The sequence below is a fragment of the Tachypleus tridentatus genome, unplaced genomic scaffold (assembly GCF_004210375.1).
Source record: "Tachypleus tridentatus isolate NWPU-2018 unplaced genomic scaffold, ASM421037v1 Hic_cluster_2, whole genome shotgun sequence".
Taxonomy (NCBI): Eukaryota; Metazoa; Arthropoda; class Merostomata; order Xiphosura; family Limulidae; genus Tachypleus; species Tachypleus tridentatus.
The window spans coordinates 23766806-23789429 of NW_027467782.1; the positions used below are offsets into that span (position 1 = coordinate 23766806).

Sequence of the window (22624 nt, forward strand, 5' to 3'; positions counted from 1 at the left end):
CAAAATAGGCATATGTCTGAAACTTTACTTACATGCCTGGATGCGAAGGCAAATTCAAAACGACAGCCTTACACTGGGAATAGTCCACTTCATTATTCCATGCTACAGTAGCGTTTCCAGTGTACTTACACTAAACTAGTTACAGTATTTAGGCCTAACGTTATTGTCACTCAGTTCTCAGATAACATTAACGTTAGGCCTAATGCTGATACAGGGTGGCCCGTAAGTTCCTACCCATCCATATGTTATTATGTTATATTCAATTACGCATGTATTATGTATTCGTTTCTTTTTTTCAGAGAAATATGGCCGATGTAAGCCCATTTATACTTGAAAATGTCTCACAGAACATGGCGTCGCATAATATTATGCAGCGAGAATGAGGGACAGTACACAGATACATCAGATATATGGATGGGTAGAGACTTACGGGTCACCCTGTACATTGCAAATGAGGCCACTAACGTTAAGCCTAGTACTTAGTACTAACCTTGCTCACATGAACTTGTTCAGTTTATGCACTATTTTCAATCCTAAATTGATTTTCTTGATTTTTCAGTTCTTTACATTACCTTCGTATGACCACGATGACACATTACTGTACTACTAGTAGTAGTATGGTATAAACATAGCAATGTTAAGAACCTTGTTATCGAACAAGTCGAACGAAGTCTTACGTAATTTAACCTAAAAGATCAAATTATCGCCTTTAGACTGCTCCGATCTTTCAATTGTTTTCCCAGCTTTTCAGAAATGTAATACAACACATAGTGATCTGAATTTATAGTCACAAAATAGTTGAATTACACCTGAAAGTTTGTCTTCGTTGTATTTGTGTTTCTGTCTCGGATTGTTCGTTCGTCTCATAAAAAAAATATCACCAGAAGGCACCCTTGTACTTATCTCCTTAGTAAATCTCAGCTTCAGATTTGCTTATATTATTACATAATTACAAGGGTATACATACATGCCCAAATGCTCTTACAGGTTACATGTAATATATGAACGGTAGCATTGCTACAGTAGCATTCCTTTCTAAAATTTTTCTTGGTATGATAAATTACAAAACATGTACTCACAAACAAAGGTTTTTAACAGCAAGCTATTTGAAGCCAAAAAACTTCCGGCTCAGAAAACTTCAGTGAAAAACACACTTATAAAGCAATTCTAAGGCAAATAAAACCAAAACAAACAAGACAATATAAGGCACGAAAACAAAACCGAAAAAAACATTAAACTAGCCACGTCTCTGAACACATCTGTTACCATTTCGTTTGACTTATATTTCTGTGGTATTATTCTCTTTTGTTTCTGTAGATGTGACTGAATAAAGCAGTAAAAGATAAAACAAAACAGTTCCACTGCCTATAATTTCTTATAAATAGCCACAGCAGAAGAAATGATTGAGAAAAATATTTCATCTGCAAAGTTAGATAGACATCATAACATGTGATCATCTTTTACCTGAAGTTTTATCAACATTTTGTACCGCTCTTTACAGTAATCTTTCGCAAATCAATTACTTCTTACTTCAGATACATAGTTTGGTAGATTCTCGAAACTTTAGTCACTAACCGAGCCAAAGAAAACTTTTTTAACAATGCAGAGTAAAATCAAGCACGGTAGATAAGAGCAATTACAAAAAAAAATCAACAAAAGTTGAGTGTGGTAGTGAAAGAGATAAGGGCATTATAACTAAGGGGAAATCTCTGTGGTTATCCCTTCCATTGTTGCCCTAATCATGTGCGTATTTTGCGTAATGGTTAATCCAGGGCTGCTTTAGTTGATTGTTAAGCCTTTATAGCATGTGATTTTACGTATGAATGATGATAATACTAATCTTTAGAGGAAGTTAAACTTGCAAGTTTGTTGCAGGGATTCAGTTCATTTTTTGCAGAGAATTTCCTTTATACTTTGTTTTAAACTTTTGATTTGAAGTTCTTCTGTGATATATTTGAATTTTTGGTCTGGTTGTTGTTTTGTATTAAGGACAAAGCTACACAATGGGCTATGCTCTGCTCATCACGAAACCAAGTTTTTAGTGTTATAATTCCGCAGACATACCGCTGAGCCACTGGGGGGCTTTTTGGTCTGGAAGTATACTTTTATTTTTAGGAAGGTTGGTGTCAATTTTTCTAATCTGCAAGTTTTGTAAACGTTAAATTTCGCATCATATTTTTTTGTAATTAAATAAATTTCTTATTTTCTATTTCGCCATAACAGAATCAGATTCTTTCGATAAAGCTTACGTTGGTTAGTGGTAACTTTAGGCTTAGCTGTTTCTTTGTTTTGTTTTTTTAAGATACGTCAAACGGAAGTTATGCTGTAATTTTTATTTTAAAAGATTAGATATAAATATATACTCAGTACTCTCTTTGGCGAAATAAATTATTTTCGCTACCTTTCACAATACTCACAATAATATATCAATTATTAGGCCTATATTAATCGTAAGGCCTTCCACGACGATTAACTTCCCTTTTTACTTTTCTTTGGCCTATTTCCGTTTCGTAACATCTCATCTGCTAATTTTTGTCTGTTTCTCTACTTTGACCATTCCAATAAAACTATTTATTTATCTTTAGCGCAGATAGTCTAGTTGTTTTGCGTCATGAAACAGAAAACCAAACTATTTATCTTTGTCACACCTAATCGTCTGTTTTCTCTATTCTACACATCAAAAAATTTCACGCGACACTCGATAATCTCTGCATCAATGAGTTACAAACAATGTGTACGACCCCTATCGAGTTTCGTAATTAAATTTGTCATAATGTTTACTTTAAATTAATTTATTGTGACTCTCATGTTACAAATAAAGCTAAACAATCATTAAGTATTTATTCTTAAAATAAATTGTATAATTTATTTGATAAACATATAATCTTACGTAATTATATACATATATGACTTATCCCACGTTACGTGCCCCGGCATTGTCAGGTGGTTAGGGCACTCGACTCGTAATCTGACAGTCACGGGTGCGAATCCACGTTAAACTAAACGTGTTCACTCTTTCATTCATAGGGTGTCATTATGGTCAATCCCACTATTCGTTTGAAAGAGTATCCCAGGAGTTGCTTTTCCTCTTGTCTTACTCTGCTAAATTAGGGACAGCAAGCGTAGATCGTTTTCGTATAGCTTTGAGCAAAATGCAAAACAAAGAAACAAATCTACTTAACGTAATTACAACTTCATAAATAGAGTATCATATTATCCAGTGTTTGTTATGTTATTAGAGGCAATATTACCCACTTTCATTCACATCATTCTTGGATTTGTATGCAACTACTTGAGCATCTGCATGATATAAGGTTCTACTCACATTTCATTGGGAAAGTATTTGACATATTATTTGTTACTGGGGCCCTTATCTTCACTTCTAGTGTTTTTAACTGAGATGCCCCATGTTATTATTACTTCATCAACTAACACAACACTAACATCCTCTGACTCTGAGGTTTCTGTTTATTTATCTGTTCCTCCTCAGTTTTTGTTTTTGTTTTTGAATTTCGCACAAAGCTATTCGAGGGCTATCTGTGCTAGCCGTCCCTAATTTAGCAGTGTAAGACTAGAGGGAAGGCAGCTAGTCATCACCACCCACAGTCAACTCTTGGGCTACTCTTTTACCAACGAATAGTGGGATTGAGCGTAACTTATAACGCCCCACGGCTGAAAGGGCGAGCATGTTTGGCGCGACGTGGATGCGAACCCGCGACCCTCAGATTACGAGTCGCACGCCTTAACACGCCGGACCGTTCTTCGTCAAAAGGCATTCAATCTCACTTGAGTTATCGGTTTTTATTTTGTAACAGATTTACTATTGCACATTTAGTGTTGTACCTTCGCTTCTTCCAGTGTAATTTTATATTTTCTTATGACGTTTACTGTGGGCTGTTTAATTCACAAGTTCTGCCTGTTCTCGAAATTAATAGAAGATTCTCGATTGAAAGAATCAACAAAGTAAAAGGTGTGTATGTAATGCTAGCGATTGACAATATTGACAACCACTTTATTCGTTGGTTCAAGAGTAGCCCAATAGTTGGCGGTGGGTGGTGATGACTAGCTGCCTTCCCTCTAGTCTTACACTCCTAAATTAGGGACGGCTAGGTGCAGTGGGCTAACAACCTACTCACTTAAAAAAAAAAAATTGTTTCGGAAACCGCAGTGATTACGGCCCTATGTTCCTTAAGGAATTGAGTGGCAGATGACGATGATGAATGTTTCGCTCACTTTTCCATAATAATTTATAAAACTGTACATAAATAAAATTACAGCTTTTGAAAACTAACTTCCCTTCTAATCTATTTCGTGGTTATTTAAAACAGTTTTTTGTCAAAAGATATCAAATTTTAATTTATTCATTTGCTTGTTAGTATTTTTCTGAAATCACAAACATGGCTCTAATTTATTTCAGAAACCTTCATTAAGACTCATTTCTTCCCAAAAGAGTGTATTTATGGTACATTGCTAGATATGAATACACAATCGATGTTCAAATGTTATTTTCTCAGTGGCTAAGTGGAAAGTATGAGGGCTCATAACTTTCAAAATCGGATTTTGATACTCGTGGTAGGTAGAACGCAGATAGCCTGTTGTGTTGTTTTGTACCTACCAACCAACCAACCAAACAATGAAGATTTATTTTATTTTTCATAATGTATATTTAATGCTTATTTATAATTAAAAAATATGTAAATATAACGTCATACAAAATCTAACCACTATGTAACGCAAAGGTCTTTTATAGACCATAGTTCATTGATTAATACCGAAAAATAAGGATTTTCAATAGGAAATATACAGCTTTCGGTTATCACAATTTAGATAACTTTAGTGCAAATGGTGAGTTTAAATGTTTTATTTTCTGGTTGCCAAACTTTCTTGGTCGTTTAGAATGTCTTTTTTTTTTTTTTTTTTTGCAAAAGACAAAATTTAATATGCCGAGTGATGTAGCCAACTCAACAATGTAATTCAGGACCAGGTTATTCATACTCTTAGAAAGAGAATTTATATTTTTGCTGTACTTTGTTGGCCCTAGTGTGATGCATGTAGAAATAAACATAACCTCGACCATTAAAGCATAAACATCAGCATAAAGATACGTTTGTAATCAAATGGACAGTTGATCCGAAATAGAATCATAAGGGGACCAACAAAACAAAAACGAAGTTAGATGTCAGAATAGAACTTTTTAGAAGTTAGTTTTCCCAATACCATATTCTTCTATGTTGTATGGTCTTACTGTCTCTCTCAGTACCATAGTGAACCATGTAATACTAACATTAAAGCTGAGTAAGAAGCCACATTATCGACAAAAGTTTTATTGTTGCATTAGAAACATGTTAAATCTTCTGGAATTAGACTGCAGTCTGAAGCACTAGACACAATACATGACGTTTTGGAATAGTGTGGGATCTCTTGGTCCATCCTGGCTCTTACATCCTCTAATTTAAACTATAAATGTTAATGAATAAATTTTTAGAAGTCTTAAAGCCAACACTTATTCATATACTTATCAAGCTTTCTGTTAAACTTGTTTAAATTTTCTGCTCTATAACATCCAAAGAAAACCCACTTCAAAGGCCAACTATCTTGTAAGAAAATTAAAGTTATCTTAGCTGAAGGTGACTTCTACTCTGCCAGTATCCACTAAGTAACTTGAAACCAGGATTGGAAAGGCTAACTCCAGTTTACTGATGGTGGTTTTTGTACTTATCTGTTAGTCTTCCTGGTGAGTTATGATTATTACAGTCATGCTACAGAAAGTCCTTTACAACTTTGAATCACTGCAGTTTTGACATTGTAGACTAGATGTAAACATTGGTCTAATGCTATTTGTTGTTTTTTTTTAACTTTGTTTTGTTTTACCTTGATTTCCTTTAATGAATTTTACTAAATTTACTTTTACCTTTTTACTGGATGTTTGGCACAGATAACCTGGCTGCTTTGTGCCATAAAACATTAAATCAACCAATCAACCAACCTGCCAGTGTTTATACTAAACTCCTTTTGCCCTACTTTTCTCACTGTTAAGTATGAATAAAGATGATGCATCAACATTATCAATTCCCTTTACAATCTTTAACACCTCAATCATATCACATCCCTCCTCCAATTCTTTTCCAAGAGAAAGCAGTACAAGAGTTTTCAGCCACTCCTCATATGACAACTCCTCCATCTCTTTTGTACTTTAATTATTAAAAAGTCTTTAACACTATATTTGAAGGAAATTTTTGTCACACATCATCTTTGTTTAACCATATTTCAGTTATTACCATAATATCAAAATCTTTCATTCCTACTAATGCTCTAAAGTTATTTATTTTATATCTTTTTTTTTCTGTTATTATGATTGTAAGAAATAAGTCTACCCTTCTAATTACTTCTATACTAATTTCCTCAACTAAACTTTTCTCTGCCTCTTATTTATTTTTCATTAGTTTATCGTGGGCCTCACCACTATCTAGTCATGTTGTGTATGTCACGAGTAACAATAAATATGAATTTAATGAATTTTAGTATTTAGGTGAGACTTTCCAGATTTTGAAACAGAGTAACCAAAGAGCAAATAAACATGTGGCTTCTATCACCATTTTAACTTCACTGCATACTTGTGAAGATTTTAACATTCAACTCATAGTCAGAAACTACATACGTCAAAGTTTTAGGATTCTTCTACAGTAGATGTCTGTGATTTGTTAGTGATAAATTTGAAAATAACATGCAGCAAGCAATCCAGTTATTTTAAAATTATATATTTAAAACAAGTTAAATGTACCTACAAGAATTCTCTAGACTATGATGACTACAGTGGTATATTAAATGTGACAGTTCTCTTCATGTTAAAAGTCCACTTAGGCTGATTAAATTATTTTAGAATCTATTTCACAAGCTGAACTAACTTAGAATACCATGTTACAAGTTATTCTCTATATTTCTATCAAACTGTTAAATTCATTTTTAAATATCAACCAGTTTCAAAATGAGTATTGTGATAGATTTTTTAATGGTACAGTATGATAATAAAATGAATTAAATATGTTAAAATAATTCACCCAGAAAGTTCAAAGAATACAGGTATTTCATTCAAAGTTAAATACTTATTTTAGTGTTGGCCTTTTGTATACTTTGTATTGTACCTCAGTGTTATTACTATATCCTACTTGAGTTAGAGTAATGAAGTTTTATTAAATCTGTACCAGATCAGGTTAGAAAAACTACTTTCTTTACCAAGAAATGTTTAAGATACATATATAATACAGACCCATAATGAAGCAACAGTTCCATTACTTAGTAAATTTATCTAAAACCCATATTGAGTTACATTGTCCTTTATGAGCAGAAATATATCAAACAGCTTTACAACTTTCAACAAGAAACATATTGAAACATGTTTAGAATCAGAAAGAATAATCAGGTTTGTTATTCTTCTGAGAACAAAAATATAAGAGAATGTTACTTAGGAAATATGACTGGTTAATTGGTGTTTATTAATTTTAGCTAAAGAGACCCACAAAACATTTGCAATAAAATTAATATAATTATTGTAACAGTACTTCTTTAAATACTAGAGTAATACAAAAGAACTCCTATCACATACACCAAAATTCTAAGTCCATTTGTCTTAGGCCTGACATTTGTTAATCATTTATTTTGCATACATCCTTTCTGCTATAAAGAAATAAATTATCACTGTAATTTATGTATATTTTTTGGTTTAATTGAGTTAGGGCTGAACTTTACCATACTCAAAACAATAAATAAACTTACCATGTTGTATGACTTATTAATGTTAGACCTTTTTAAAACTTTGATTAGCTTTTAATATGTATTACTTCAAAATGTTGACTGAAGTATATTTACACCTGCCTTTTGTTTATATCTTTTAAAATGAAGTGCACATAAAGTTTTAGAACAGTATTATTATAAGATAATTTAATATTACTTAATACATTTTGTTAGAATATTTGTTTTATGTGGAAATAAATGCAAGTTAAACATCTGTGCAATGTGGCTAATTGTATTTCTATTTGTTGTATTAAGATGTGTCTCATTTTAACATTTAGAAATTTATATTAGTAATAAAGTTTTTTTTTAACTGTAATGTTAGTGCAACTTATAGCAGTTTAAATATATTATAAGAATTTTTATATTGTATTCAAACTCAGGTTTTTATAGTTGAAAGTGATTGATAATTTGTTTTATTCTCAGAATTACACTTTCATGTAGTTGTAAAGTTATACACTTTAATATTAGTAAGACAGTAGGAAATTGCTTTTGGCAATGTTTTGAATAATATTTTAGTTGGTATTTCTCAAGTTAAATTTATTTTGTTTGTGTTCTGGATGGAATTAACTAGTGTATTGATATTTTCAAATATATATTTCACAGATGAGAATGAGTTTTCAATGTTGTAGTGTGGTTAGAAGATGAAGAAATAAGGTTTTATTAGATTGAAGACAGAAAAGAGTTAAGAAATATTAAATCATTCAAACTGGGAAAGTGTGCCTAAACAAGTGTGTACATGTTTGTATGTATATTAATTGATAGGTACTTATATCTTTAATTTTAGGAACTGCTCTGGTAATTTGTTTTCTAGCAAGTAATATTGAGATGCTATTTCAAAGACATGTTTTTCTGTTGAAGGTTGTGGAATAAATGAACTTATTAAGTAAATCCTAAAATCATTAATAGATTACTCTCTGTTTTATAAATACAATTTTAAGCTATTTTTGCATCTTGAATTTGTTGACTACAAAATCACATAAAGCTTTAAACAGAAACACTGTCAGTGATGCAATTATTTTCTTTTTTTTACTGTTTAGGTTTCCTGTGTAGATTACACTACATATATGAAAACTGTGAGGTCATTCAATAAGTAATATCATTTTAACACTAAGATTTAAAAGGAAGAAAAATAACTCAAATAACAACTTTAATCAATTACATATTTTTCATCTCTTCTCAATAACAGTCTGGAAATGTATCAAAATATTTTCAATATCACACTTATAAAAATCAAGTTGTTTTGAAATATAAAAGGTACAAGAGTTACTTTTTAACAAATCATAGAAGTAAACTGTTTTTCATTCAGATGACGTGAATGAAAATATCATAATCTGAAGGAGCAAGATCAGGAGAATGGAGAAGTTTCTTCCAGCTAAGCTGTTCAATTTTTTTAAAAGTGACCCTAGCGATGTTAGGATGTGCATTGTTATGGTGGAAAACAACTCCTTTCTGATTTACCAAAGCAGGTATCTTTTATTTATTTTTTAGTGCAGCATTCAGTTAATCCAGTTTCTGCCAGTGTCTCTCAGCAGTTATTGTGTGATCTGTTTGTAACAACTCAAAGAGTATTACACCACCTGAAGTACAGGTTCACTTTTGACTGTGGTGTAGCTGGTTCTACTGCATTAACCCACTGTTGGCAGTGCATGACATTTTGATAGAGTATCCATTTCTTATCTCCAGTCACTAAATAGGTGGTTCAAAAATGAAGCTTGAAGTTCATGAAAGTGAAGAGATGTGCAGATGTCTACTCATTCTTTCTGATTATAAGCTGACAACTCATGTGTTACCCATTTTCCAAACTTTAAAACTCTACCAAGTTGCAAATGTTGATGGACAATGGAAGGAGATGAATTAAGTTTCTGGGCTAATTTTTCAACAGTTACAGCACAATCTTTCTCAAGTGTTGCTAGAAGCAGGTCATTATTGAACTCAACAGGGCTCTCAATGCGAGCTGCATCCGTCAAACTGTAGTCACCAGTTTTAAACTTATGGAACCATCTTTGACACTTCCCTACATTCAGAATGTCATTGTTGTACACATCTTGAATGGTTCTTCAGTAGAACTCTTTCATTTTCTGAAGTTGTAAAACATTATATTCCTTATGTGCTCTTCTGATACCTCCATGATAATTGGGGCTTCTAAAATAAATAAAACAAAAATTAGTAAAAAAACAAATTGGTTTACTCTGAATGTTATTATTTCATCCCATATAACTTGTGTGACTTTGAGAATAACTTCATTTAGCCAAAAAATATGCATTTAAATTTATCCTATCCCAAAAAATGACATTACTTATGGGATGACCTAATATGTGTATAAAAAAAAAACTATTACATGCAAAAAGAATATTAATAACTTTTACACACACACACGTGTGTATATATATATACATGTTACTGTTTGTTTATGGTAGTTGGAATCACTATCTACTAGCTCCTTTTTTATGCATTTTTCAGTAGCAAATATTTCTATCATGCATTTTATTCTCAAATATCTGAGATATATAAAATAAGTAAATTACTGTGAGTTGCACATCTTTCATATCAAACTTACCAATTTGTGTTGCTGTGAATGAAATTTACTACATAATGTCTTGAGGAGGAAGTTACACTAGAACATGTCATATGATACAGTTTTGAAAGTTCAGGAAAATGACACACCTACAATGTCATGCATTATGAAAATAATGATGAAAGTTGGGTGTTAAGTAAATTTTCATAAAGACCATTTATGGATATTTATAGAAATTTAAAGATATCATTTCACCTTTTATAATATTTGCTGAGATGAGTGAAAGAAAAATGAACAAATCAACTAAAAAACATGTACATTCTAAATGTAAGTGATACCATTATCAGTACTGGTAACTTGTAATATAAAACATTTTAAAAATGGTGATGATAAAGTTTAAATTGTTTATAATAATTAATGGAGAATTTCACTAATTGTTTGAGAAACAAGTAGAAAATCTTATTTTTTGTTCTTCAAGTTAAGTTCCAAAGTAAAGAACATTCTGTAATATCTTGTATCACTGATAAAATTGGGAATTATTCAAGAAATTACAGTAAGACTCTTGTAAGACTGTTAATGAGTCGAGAGTTAATTTTTGTAATGTTATTTTTTTTATGCTTTTTATGATAAAGCATATGTAACATTTTTGTCAGTAGAAATTTCAAGCTTGAAAACATTTTCTTACAGAGGAATGGTTAAGTATGAATCCCTATAGATTCTTTCACAATGCAAGTCAAATTTACAGTACACTTACTTTGTCATTGTTTATACAAATTGTGTTGGTAAAAAGTTGTAGTTTAATGTTATATACTCTTTATTTATCAGCCTGTCTTTATAATGCTCTTCCCTGTAACATATGTTAAACTTGTAATACAGAAGTGTGGAAATGTGTTAGGACAAAGTCAAAAATAGATCTAAGGTTGTCTCAAAAGAACAATAGAAGGTGAATCCCACATTAAACATCAATATTTTATTGTTATTCTAACTTAGCACAACTGAAATATAGTTAGAGTGATTGATTAAGGAAACAGTTAACATTTTGTTGTCTCTCTTTTGCTTTAATTACTATAGATGGTTTTTTAGGTATTGCTGCAAGATATTTAATAAGAGTGTCCTTTGAGATTTTACTCCAAGTGTCTCTGATACACTCATATGAAGCTTTTTTGGAAGTAACTTTTGATTTGTCAAGTTTTCAATCTATCAAATCCCAGATCTGCTCAATTAGGTTGAGACTGCAACTCTTTGGGGGGGCAGTTACATCATTTGAATGATTTCACCAACAGCTTTCATCGCTAAGTAAATTTTTCTACATTGGTTGTATGAGTATTTGAGGTTATTGTAATCTTGGCAGTAGAGTCCTTTACCAATAATATGCAAACTACCATGTATACCCTACTTGATCAATACTGCATTGGACTTGTGCTGGTCTATTATTCCATTTATTTTGTAGATATTTTCTATCACCTCAGCAGAAAAATGTCCCCAGATCATCACACTGCTTCTATCATGCTTTATGGCTGGTGCTATGCATTGAGATAAGTATCTTTCTACTATCTTCAGCCAGACATATTACCTACACTTTGACCCAAATACTTCAAACTTGGACTCATCCATCCATAACAGCTCTTTCCAATTATAAGCAGTCCATTTTTTGTATTTTTCAGAAAATTTAAGTCTCTTGCCAATATTTGAATATCAAAGTAAAAGCTTTTTAACTGAAACACAACCAGATATTACATTATCAGTGTGTCTTCTTGATTCTTTAGATCTGAACACCTGTCATTTTATATATGTTCATTTATATCACTTTGACATCAGTGGCAGTCTTTCCTTTGTACTGAAGGCAGAATGAACAAAGATACCTGACATCAGTATCATTGAGTTTAAGTGTTCTGCCTCTATGTTCAAATTTTCCTGTCTTGGCCTCAAGGGTGTGTTTGACAGTGTTTTGGGAACAATTGAAGTCTGCAGAATTTGGAGAGTCCAGAGAGAATCAAATAAAGGTCTTATGCAAATTCTCTGATCTGTGCTTTTGTGACTGTGGTATGACAACAAAACTTAATATATACTGTTAAACCCTGTTTTTCATTCCTGAAGTCTAGGACTTATTTACTTATTCTATCTGATACTGTTGCTGTCAAGTTCTCTTTTAGTTTGTGATTTTAAACATTCTACAAACTTTCTGTGGATGTAGAAAGTATATTTTATCATTATGTACATTAGTATTTTGGAGATTTAAAGTTGCTAATTCAAGAATGCTGGACATTTGAGATGATCTTATTCAAATTAGGTATAATTAAGCTATAACATCATTCCTGAAGTTTAGGACTTATCCACATTATAACAAATACATCAAATAAGTAAGTAAATTTATGACTAATTATCCTTTTTCCTTTTTATATTGAAAATAATATTTTACATAATTTATAACATTTTTATTTGGATGCAATATTAAGTATACAAAAGTAATGTTTAAACACCAAAAACAAATACTGTGTGGAATACATAATAGCCTATAAGTTACACTGCTAACTGATTTACCTTTTTGCTTTTCAAATGAAATTAATATACTCATGCTATTGCTACTTAGTAGCTCTATGTGGCTCCCCAATGGTATGTCTGCAGACTTATACCACGAGAAACCTAGTTTTGATACAGTGGTGGGCAGAGCAGATTTAGTACTACATGTCATAAGAGTACATTCTGACTGCATAAAAGGTGTTAACTGTGTAATGCGTAAATGTTATGAAGTTATGTTATTACTAAGCATATGCTACACATTATTTGGATATTATCAAACTACCATATCACCACGTGGAGTTTATGCTGGTTTCATTTTATTTATTTAGTTTTTGTGAACATCCAGCTTTCCACATTTGCTCAATTTCTGTCTTAATCATGTGAGGCTGACAATATGGAGGTAAAACTAGTTAGATGCTGTACCCTCCAATGTTATTTTTATCTTACTTCCCTCAGTACCTCTGAACACCAAGGTAAATTACATGATAACACACCTTATGATTTGTGCCAGGTACTGGTTGTGTGTGTTGTTGTGGCTGCAATTGTTCCTCTCTCATAAAGTGGCCTTCAATGATATTCCATTTAATATTTGGATAAGCTACGTTAGATTTGTGCTGTCCTTTCTTTGGATGTTCTATATAAGTACAGTTTCCTTTCTCTATTCTCATACAGGATGTAACAATTAGAAACAATGTTCTCATCCTCCTCTGACTCATTGTTTTCATCTGCAGTCTCCTGATCAAGCCAGTGAACTAAGGGTTTGTCTGAGATGTGTGGACACAGCTGATAAATGTGTTCTATGTACATTGCATTGGATCTGTGTAGTTCATACATTAAGGGGCTAACTTTGTCAGAGTATTGTACATACCAATATAGCCACATCGATACTGTTTTCATGCTTCTGGCATGTACTACAGTCATTCTCAGTCATTACATTGGGACATCAGTTCTTTTATTCTATGATCTTAACACAAGTTAATTTTCCTGCAACATTTATATTCAATGTACTATTATCTCTTCATCATCCTACATATTTCTCCTTTATCTGAATCATTCTTTCCTCCTCAAAACAATAGTAGCTAGTGAGGATAACTCATTGATCTACCTTCCTTCCATTAGTAACCTTTATCACATGTCTGATCCGTAAAGACTGTGTCCTACATGTGATCTTCAATGTTTCATTGCTCACACAACTGTCATCTGTAGTGCTTGTTCCCCTCTCTTTATACCTTGGCAACTATTCTGTTTGTGATATTTCTCATTTCAGCTTCACCAATGGGGACAGGGCTTTTGATTCAGTTGGTTTATTTGTCTCTTTTTGTTGTCGTCCTGTACTTTTTGTTTCATATTTATTCTCATCATATTTGATGTCTTACCTTTTCTCTTGTATTTCATCTTTATCATCCTCTGGAAGAACTTCTTCAACTGCACTAGTTGACTACTTCTAATACATTCGTCTCTCGCTGTTTGTATAGTATCACCATTTCATCCTCATTGGGCTGTCTTCTTTGATGTGTAGCCACTCTTCGAATTTCCATGTGACTTTGGCTAGGTAAGTTATTTTTTATTATTATTAAATTTTTCAGGGGCCTTATTTTCCTTTTGATGGTAATTACTTGTTGTTATTAATGTTATTGCATCTTTTGAACTTGAAGTGTAGACATTTTGCTCCTCACCCTATCACTGTATGGATGTTAGTTCCCAGTAACATGGGTTTTGGATGTACAGTAAACTCTCATTGTAACAAAGTCGTAGGGACCAAAGAGAATTGTTCGTTACAAAAGAAGTTCGTTAAAAAGGATTTTTTTTTCATTCACTAGCCAAGTCTGGTAATGGTAGACCCTATAACTGACGGCTGGTGCAGTACCGGTAATTGGATTAAAGACTCAGAAGTCACACGTGTGTAAACACTTAAAACACATTTAATGAATTTCAAAAGGACAATTAACAGCACTTGTAAAAAAAAAAAGCATGTAAAAAAATAACATTCATAATATAGACATATGTAATTATAATGTACAGGATACAAACACCAGCAAGAACGTCTAACTGGAGTCACTTGAAATATTGCACAATGCTTTTTTGCGAACTGCTGTCCCTCTGGCACTTGGTCACAAAACGCTCCATCATGTTTAATTGAGAGATAAACTGTCCTGCGTTAGCCTGGTGTTCAAGATATCTCTGAAGTTGCAGGCACATCTCACGAGCTGCAGAATGTGTTGGGATGGGGGGTTCCTCATTGTCGTCATCTTCACTGTCATTTTCTGGTGTCTGTTTATTTTGCACCATGGCCACAATATAACTGTCTGTCAGGGGTGCGCTAGTGATCAGATCATTATCAGCAGTCTCGTAGTCCTCTGCTGTGCCATCCACCGTAAACCCAGTGTCATTCAGCCGTGTCAAGAGCTGGTCCAATGGTATGTCATCCTCGGGGGTCCTCACTGTTTTCTGCTGGCTCTGGAGAGGAGAAGCCACAAGTTCTGAAGCAATTGGCTATGGTTGATTGCTTTACCAATGACCAGGCAGAGCGTAGCAGTCGCATGGCTTCAAGCACAGTCACAGTGAAAACACTTTTATTGTCTATTGAATCAATAAGACGCTGTAGCAGTAGGGTGCGGTAATGATGTTTTAGATTGGCGATGATGCCTTGGTCCATGGGCTGTGTCTTGCTTGTGGTATTGGGAGGCAGGAACACCAGCTTGATGGCCTTAAGTCCAGTGGGGTTGGAGTGGGCGGGGCAGTTGTCAATTATCATAAGGACCTTTCTTTTCTGCAGCACAAACTTTCGGTCAAGTTCTCTCAGCCACTCGGTGAATATATCTGATGTCATCCAAGCTCGCTTGTTGGCTTTGTATGGTGTTGGCAGGGTTTTGACATCTTTGAAGCAACGCGGTTTTGCTGCCTTTCCTAAAAAAAAAAAGAAAGAAAATGTACATGGTTAATGTCTTGAAATTAAAAATGAAACATTTACAAGTCAATAATCTGAAGAAAATCATAAAATAACAACTTCTATAGAAAACACAGGAAAGTATTTTTACCTGCTTTTGACACTCACCTGTGACAAGTAAAGGAAGCTTCTCGGTGCCGTCCATATTGGCGCATACCAAAACAGACAGCCGCTCCTTCGCTCGCTTCCCGCCGTGACAGGAGTCTCCCTTGATAACAAGAGACTTGTCTGGCAGAAGTTTAAACAATAAGCCAGACTCATCTGCGTTGAAGACATCCCGTGGGCTGTAGTTTTCTAGCAGGCGTGGCAGTGCTGTTGATGTCCACTGGTTTGTTTGCTCTGGTTCTACACTACCAGACTCACCACAGATCGTATGAAATTGAATGTCGTGTCTTTTTTTTTAATCAGGTTAACCAACCATCACTCATGCAAATGTCAGTGATTCCCATTTGATCAGCAAGTTTTTTTGCCTTTGCTTGCATAACAGGCCCAGAGATAGGAACATTCTCTGATCTGGCATTTTTGAACCACAGAAGCAATGCCGCTTCTAGGTCAGAATGTTTTGCAGTTCGCATGCATTTTCTATTGGGACAAAAGTTGTCTCGAGAAGATAATATGGCCTCTTTATTTTTCAACCATGCTGACAAAGTGTTCAGAGGCACATCAAATGCTTTTGCTATTTCTGTTTTTGTTTTAACTTTTTTTTCAACTTCTTCTATTGCTGCAATTTTAGTTTCTATCGATACAAGCTTGTGCTTCGCCATGATCAATGATTAATGATCTGTTTAAGTTGACTGTGATTAGCCTTTATAGGCCACAGCATGCAGGCTGCCCAGGCATAATCTACTCAAGCCATAATCTGAAAATTTTATATCTAAGCTAATTTTTTGCTGGGAAGGCGGGTGAGTTGGGGCGGGCAGGGGTTTAAAGTGTTATTGACTATAATTGTTGTAAAAACATTGCTAGGCTAATCTACTACTCCATCTGCAGTCCGCTATTTCTCAAGTGTAAGATTTTGATGGTGGCACCACACATTGTTGCGCGGAGACTGACTAATTGCACTTGCTAGCGGCGTAGCGGGTGGTCGGCAGCCGTGACAATTAATTTAGGGAAGAAGAGAAAAATAAATATCTTTGTACCTGGTTTGATACAAAGGATGTAATATTGATGCTTTTCACACCCTAGGGACTATAATTATACATCGTTACAAGCCGACACTTCGATACATGCAGTTCGGTTCAAGGGGTTTTTGTTACTATGTATTTATATGGACAGTTGGCCGGACCAGTCAGCAACTTCGATACAAGTGATATATTCGTTTCTAGCGACTTTGAAACAATGAGTTTACTGTAGTTGGCTTGCTGAGTGTGGTCTGTTGTGCGTTATTCACTGTACTTCTGGAAGCAGTTCCATTGTTTTTTCACACACCACTTGGACACTGTTTTCCATCCACATGTACCACAATTTTTGTCAATGGACAATGAGTTCAACTGTAGTACAGTCTCTCACATCAGTTCTTTGCATCTTATTCTTTTGTTTCCAGACGTTTTCCTTCTATGGTTTCAAAGGATTCTTCCTTTATTTTGTTGCTCTGGTTCTTTTGCCTATGGAATATGAATTCTAGGTACTTATGTGAACATATGTATAATATTATAATTTATTGATACTAAAATTGTATTTTCGATAGGTATTTAACTCCTTTCACACATCTCACTTTCTTGTTTAAAGCAGAATCTTCCAATTTGTGGCAAAACTCGTTGTGATATTCTGGTAAAATTCAGTAGAAGAAATAACATGGGTAACCCTGAATATGTGACAGTTTTACTGGTTCAGGGTTGTCCTGATAATTTGCATGAGACACGCATTAGAATAAGTCATTTCTGATGGAGGGGAGGAAGAAGGCTTGTGTGTAAGAATGTTGTTTTACATATAGAGGGCAGCAATGCATGTGAATAGCTATTTATATAAGAAAAGGTAAGTAGTGCATGGAAATGCATTTTCAGTAGAGAAAGTAATGACATTTATAACATTATTACACTATATGTGATGAAGAGGGGGAAATGTATGTGCTGCTTAACATATTCCTGATGTATTGAAAATGTGATTTAAATCATAAAATATAGAAATGTTCAATATAAGTAACACCTTGCCATTTTCTAACCTACCAAGGAATTAAAAAAATACAGAATAACAAGTGGAAAGTTTGATATATATCACACAAATACAGCTGTTTCATTTTACTTCAACATAAGTTTGTGTTCAAAAATAACCATTTAAGTCCCAGCAAAAATACTTACATAGTTCATAAAGTTAAAACTTTGAAACTGAATAACTGCACATTTTGATTGAAAGAGAGCATTTAGTAACTTCTGTAAAATAAAATAACAGTGTATAAAGACATCAGTACCTTGTGAAATTGTAAAGCATATTTGATCATACACAAATTTACAAGATTTATAGAGCAGAATAATCAATAGTGTCATTGATATTCTTATACTTAAAAACATACATTTACTTCAATGGATTAATTCACTCATGAATGATTAGCTGAAAATATTCTAAAATCGTCACGTTACTAGTACACCTTGATTGTAACACCAGAATCACTTCCAAAAAGTTATTTATGTTATTTTAACAAGTGGTGCTTACATGTGTCAATTTCACTTATTGTTTATTTTTTATTGATGCTTTATGGTAGTCTTCATATAATGAAAGACATTTAGTTATGTATGATATTGTGTTTCCTGTATAATAAGGTATGCATACAGTTTTATTATTGTACAAATATTTTAAACAGGTGATTTTCCATTGTGCATTTGTTTTTTAAAGCGTAATAATTGTATCACTAGAATCTGGTAATGTCTTTGCATTCGAGTACATTACAGATTCTGATGATATTTCTTTAATTGTTTTAGTGGTTCAGCAGGTGTATATAAAGCAATAGATAGAGGAACTTAGTTGTAAGTTGCTGTTAAGATGCTTTATCTAACTGAGCAACCTAATAAAGAATGTTTAATTACTGAACTGTTAATATTGTGTGATGTGAAACATCCGAACATTGTGAACTATGTGGATAGTTACCTTGTAAGAGATGAACTCTTGGCAAGTGTTCTTAGTGTTACATACACTGCTGGCTAAAATCTTAAGGCCAATGAACATAAAGAAAAAATATGCATTTTGCATTGTTAGACTCAACCACTTATTTGAGAAGAGCTTCAAAAGATGAAAATAAGAAAGAGGGAAAATAAAAATAAAAACCTTTTTTAGCATTTAATAGGGAAAATGAACACTATGAAATTAGTCCAAATACAAGCTGGTCAAAAGATTAAGCCCACACTGAAACGAAGTGATAATCAGTAAACACGTAACGAAATTTAGTCATTTGTGTTCAAGCATTAGGTATCCAGACAGAACAGAACCTTCCCTGGGAGGTCCCCCTCACCACGTACATGAATCCACACTGAGGGGTCCTGGAAAATAGAAGTTGGAAAACAAATGTCAGGGGAACCTTATATATGTAAAAAATGGCTCGTTTGGGTTGAGAAAATATTTTACGTAGAGGAGCGAACAACGTTTCGACCTTCTTTGGTCATCCTTTGTGAACCTGACGATGCCGTTTTAACATATATTTCTCTACAAGTGGGTTTTCTCGACATCACTGATTATTATTTCATCAGGGGAACCTTCTCCTTTATTCCAGAGGTTGGTGTTCTCCAAGGAGGGGTAATTAGCCCTATTCTGTTCATCAATATGCCCTTAAAACACCCAAACTTGGAGTATGCATCACAATTCGCGGACGATGTTGTGGTCTGAAAAAGTGCTCCCACCCCATCCATAACAGCGACAAATCTACAACTGTTGTTAGATAATATAGAAGAATATTGTCAGAAATATTGTGTTAAACCAAACTTACCAAAATCAATTAGTTACATTCACAAACAAAACATAAAAGAGATCCTTCCAAATTATACACGAGCAAAACACTTCTCCAGACCACAACAAACCTGTTAGATTTAACCTTCAATATGAAACTAACATGGATGAAACATGCAAATAACATATTTAAAAAAACTGGAAACGCACAAGTTATGCAAATAATCTAACCGGCAAAAACCAAGGAACCTCACCAGACAACATAATAAAAATCTACAAAACATATTCACGACCTACTATCGAATGTGCATTTCCAGTATGGTTAAGCATGGGACTGAAACACATAAATAAAATACAATCAATACAAAACTTAATAATTACTGCAGCATACAAAGTCTGTTGTGGTACATTGTGAAAATTTATGTACAAATATACAAACCACAGCCAACAGACTCTTGCATAGTTCTCTAAATTACTTTTAAAAAATTGACAAAAAAACGATTACTGTGTGAACTTGATCACGACTATAAAAATGATGAAAGTAGACCAAAGTATTAAAGTTAAAAATACATTTTATACTCTAAAAATAGTCAAATTTCCTTTGTGTAACCTGCAAAACCTCCTAATTGAACACCACTCGTTTTTAAACATTCCAAACCAAAATTGTGAAACAATCACAGCTATAATACACTTTTTGTTCTGCTACTACAATAAGAAAATGTAAGATTGTGTGATTATTACACATTTAGTCAATAAACTATAAAAATTCAGAATGGCTATTTCAGTCACATGTAATCGAAAATTATACACGAATGGTTTACGTTTTTTTCAAATTCAAGTGCTTCACTCACATCCTGCTTCCTTCCCACCAACACTTAATTTAAGCACTTTATGTACATATATGCTTTTTATGTTTGATTTCCTTTATTTTTCCATGGATATACTTATATGTACACACACACACATACTATTGTTCAGCATTCTTTACGCGCCTTGCAAGTTTATAAGTCTTTAATCCTTTATGAGTTAACGTTCGTTGTTTTTCACGTGTAAATAATATAAATAAGCTATTCTACTTTTAAAATTATTATTTTTCACTGCCTTTTTTTCTTCAATATCTATGCCTATGTACATAATACACATGGTTAAATTCTTGTATTTTAAAATAAGTTCCTTTTTTGTTAAACGTTTTATGTATTTAAAATATTAGTATTGTTGTCGAAGTTCAATCATTGAGTTTAATTCTGTTATACAATATATATTGCTGTGTTATTAACTGTTTAGCTTTAAGTTTTAATTTGTTGATTGCTTCTATTTCACTCTTGGTAAATGCACAATCAACAGTGCAGTGTTATTTCATACATTGATGTTTACAGTCATTTTCACGTTTCTTTTCAAATTTGTTGTTTCTATTGTGATTTCAACATGTTACATTTAATCTAAACTTCTTGTATTAGAAGGAATTTCCACTTTTATAGCATTGTAAATATTTGTTTTTCCTTATATGTTACTTAATGCAAGTTTTAGCATCTTTTATTGTATTTAAGTTGAACAAGGATTTTTGATTTCTATTAGAATTATTTTTAGTTTCATGAGAACATCATATGCGAGTCGTTTCATGGGCTGCATTGTAACATGTTAATTGGGGATAAATGTAAATTAAAGTTGTCTTGAAAACAAGCCTAAAATAAGGGGACAAGAGTGTTGAAGTATGCAAATATTATATACCTAACTTTCCTGTAATTTACATTTCACTTCATTATATTTAAAACATTCAAAACTGTAGCACATTGAGTCACATGACAAACTAAGCTTAAAGCATCACTTCTTGTAGAGTTTCTGTTTAAGGAACTCATTTACTGTTTCATGGAATAATTGCATTGCATTTTATTTTACCTTGTGCACAGAGAACCACCAAGCAAATATAACACGAAGCACAGACATCTCTGCATTCTTGTTTCCATTTTATGCTTGGTAGGCAACACACAGATTGTTTTGTAATAGTCAAAACGTGTTGTGAAAGTTTCCTGTAGCTTTGTAACGTTCTCAAAGTTGTTGATTCTGTCAATCATGTTTTTCTTTTATTTACACATTTTATTTAAGCACCGCTTCCATTAATCACAGATGGCCAATGCTTTTAATTTTGCTTTATAATGCAATTGTTTGTAGTTAAGCACAAAACCACACAATCTTTGTGCTTTTGCCACCATAGGTATTACAGCTCAGTTTTGAGCTTTGTAAATCTGCAGACATACCACTTTACAAAGTAATAATAGTTACAAATATTTGCTTTTCATCATTTCTTGTGCGTATGTTTTTCCCGCTGTAAATTAATTTTAAAAAATAGCTACACACGTCTTTCAGAAAACTAAATCCAGCATCAATAGTTTTGCACAGATCACAGTCTGTATGCTATAATTAAATTTCAGATTATCACAGTTGCTTCCACTGGATTTGTGGTGCATTGTTTATAACTACTTAATATTAACAAGAAAAGCATATGCTCTGTGAATTTGTACCAAATTTATTTAACAAGGGGCTATTTTTACATATGTAGTACACACAAAACAAGATTATTGTGCAGAAATATACAACTGTTCATTTAAACGTAACTTCATAAATTGAAGACTTGGAAAAATCATGATTTAACAATTAATCAATTCTCCCTTTATTCTATTCAAATCAGCTTCCAAATCTTTTGAATAATATAGCATTACTGTTATAATATAGTTAAAAAAAACATGATTTTCCTATGTCATTAATGAAGAACTGAAACAAACATGAAGTTATAATACATATGTAAACATTGAAAACGAAATCCTTTGATTTTATTATCATTTTCATCCTGACACAAAAATGACATTTAATTAGGATATAGATTTCTCTATTAAATAAAATAACATTTCAATCCAGTGATATACGAAGGCATTGCAAAGTTGGGGTACTTAGGTAGACATGCAGATTTTATAATGAGAGAC

At 33.0% G+C, this 22624-nt stretch overlaps 1 protein-coding gene across 3 annotated transcripts in view; it reads left to right on the forward strand.

The window, feature by feature from the left end:
- Positions 1 to 4343: 4343 nt before the first annotated feature.
- LOC143243215 (uncharacterized) overlaps positions 4344 to 22624 on the forward strand; it is a 48448-nt gene continuing 30167 nt past the window's right edge. The window contains exons 1-4 of one of the 3 annotated variants that reach the window (XM_076487047.1): positions 4344 to 4845; positions 5570 to 5734; positions 8395 to 8519; positions 9098 to 9257. In XM_076487047.1, coding sequence (XP_076343162.1) covers positions 9145 to 9257 — 113 coding nt within the window. In that variant the 5' untranslated portion in view covers positions 4344 to 4845; positions 5570 to 5734; positions 8395 to 8519; positions 9098 to 9144. The remainder of the gene's footprint in view (positions 4846 to 5569; positions 5735 to 8394; positions 8520 to 9097; positions 9258 to 22624) is intronic. The other 2 variants (XM_076487045.1, XM_076487048.1) reach the window with 2 other exon arrangements.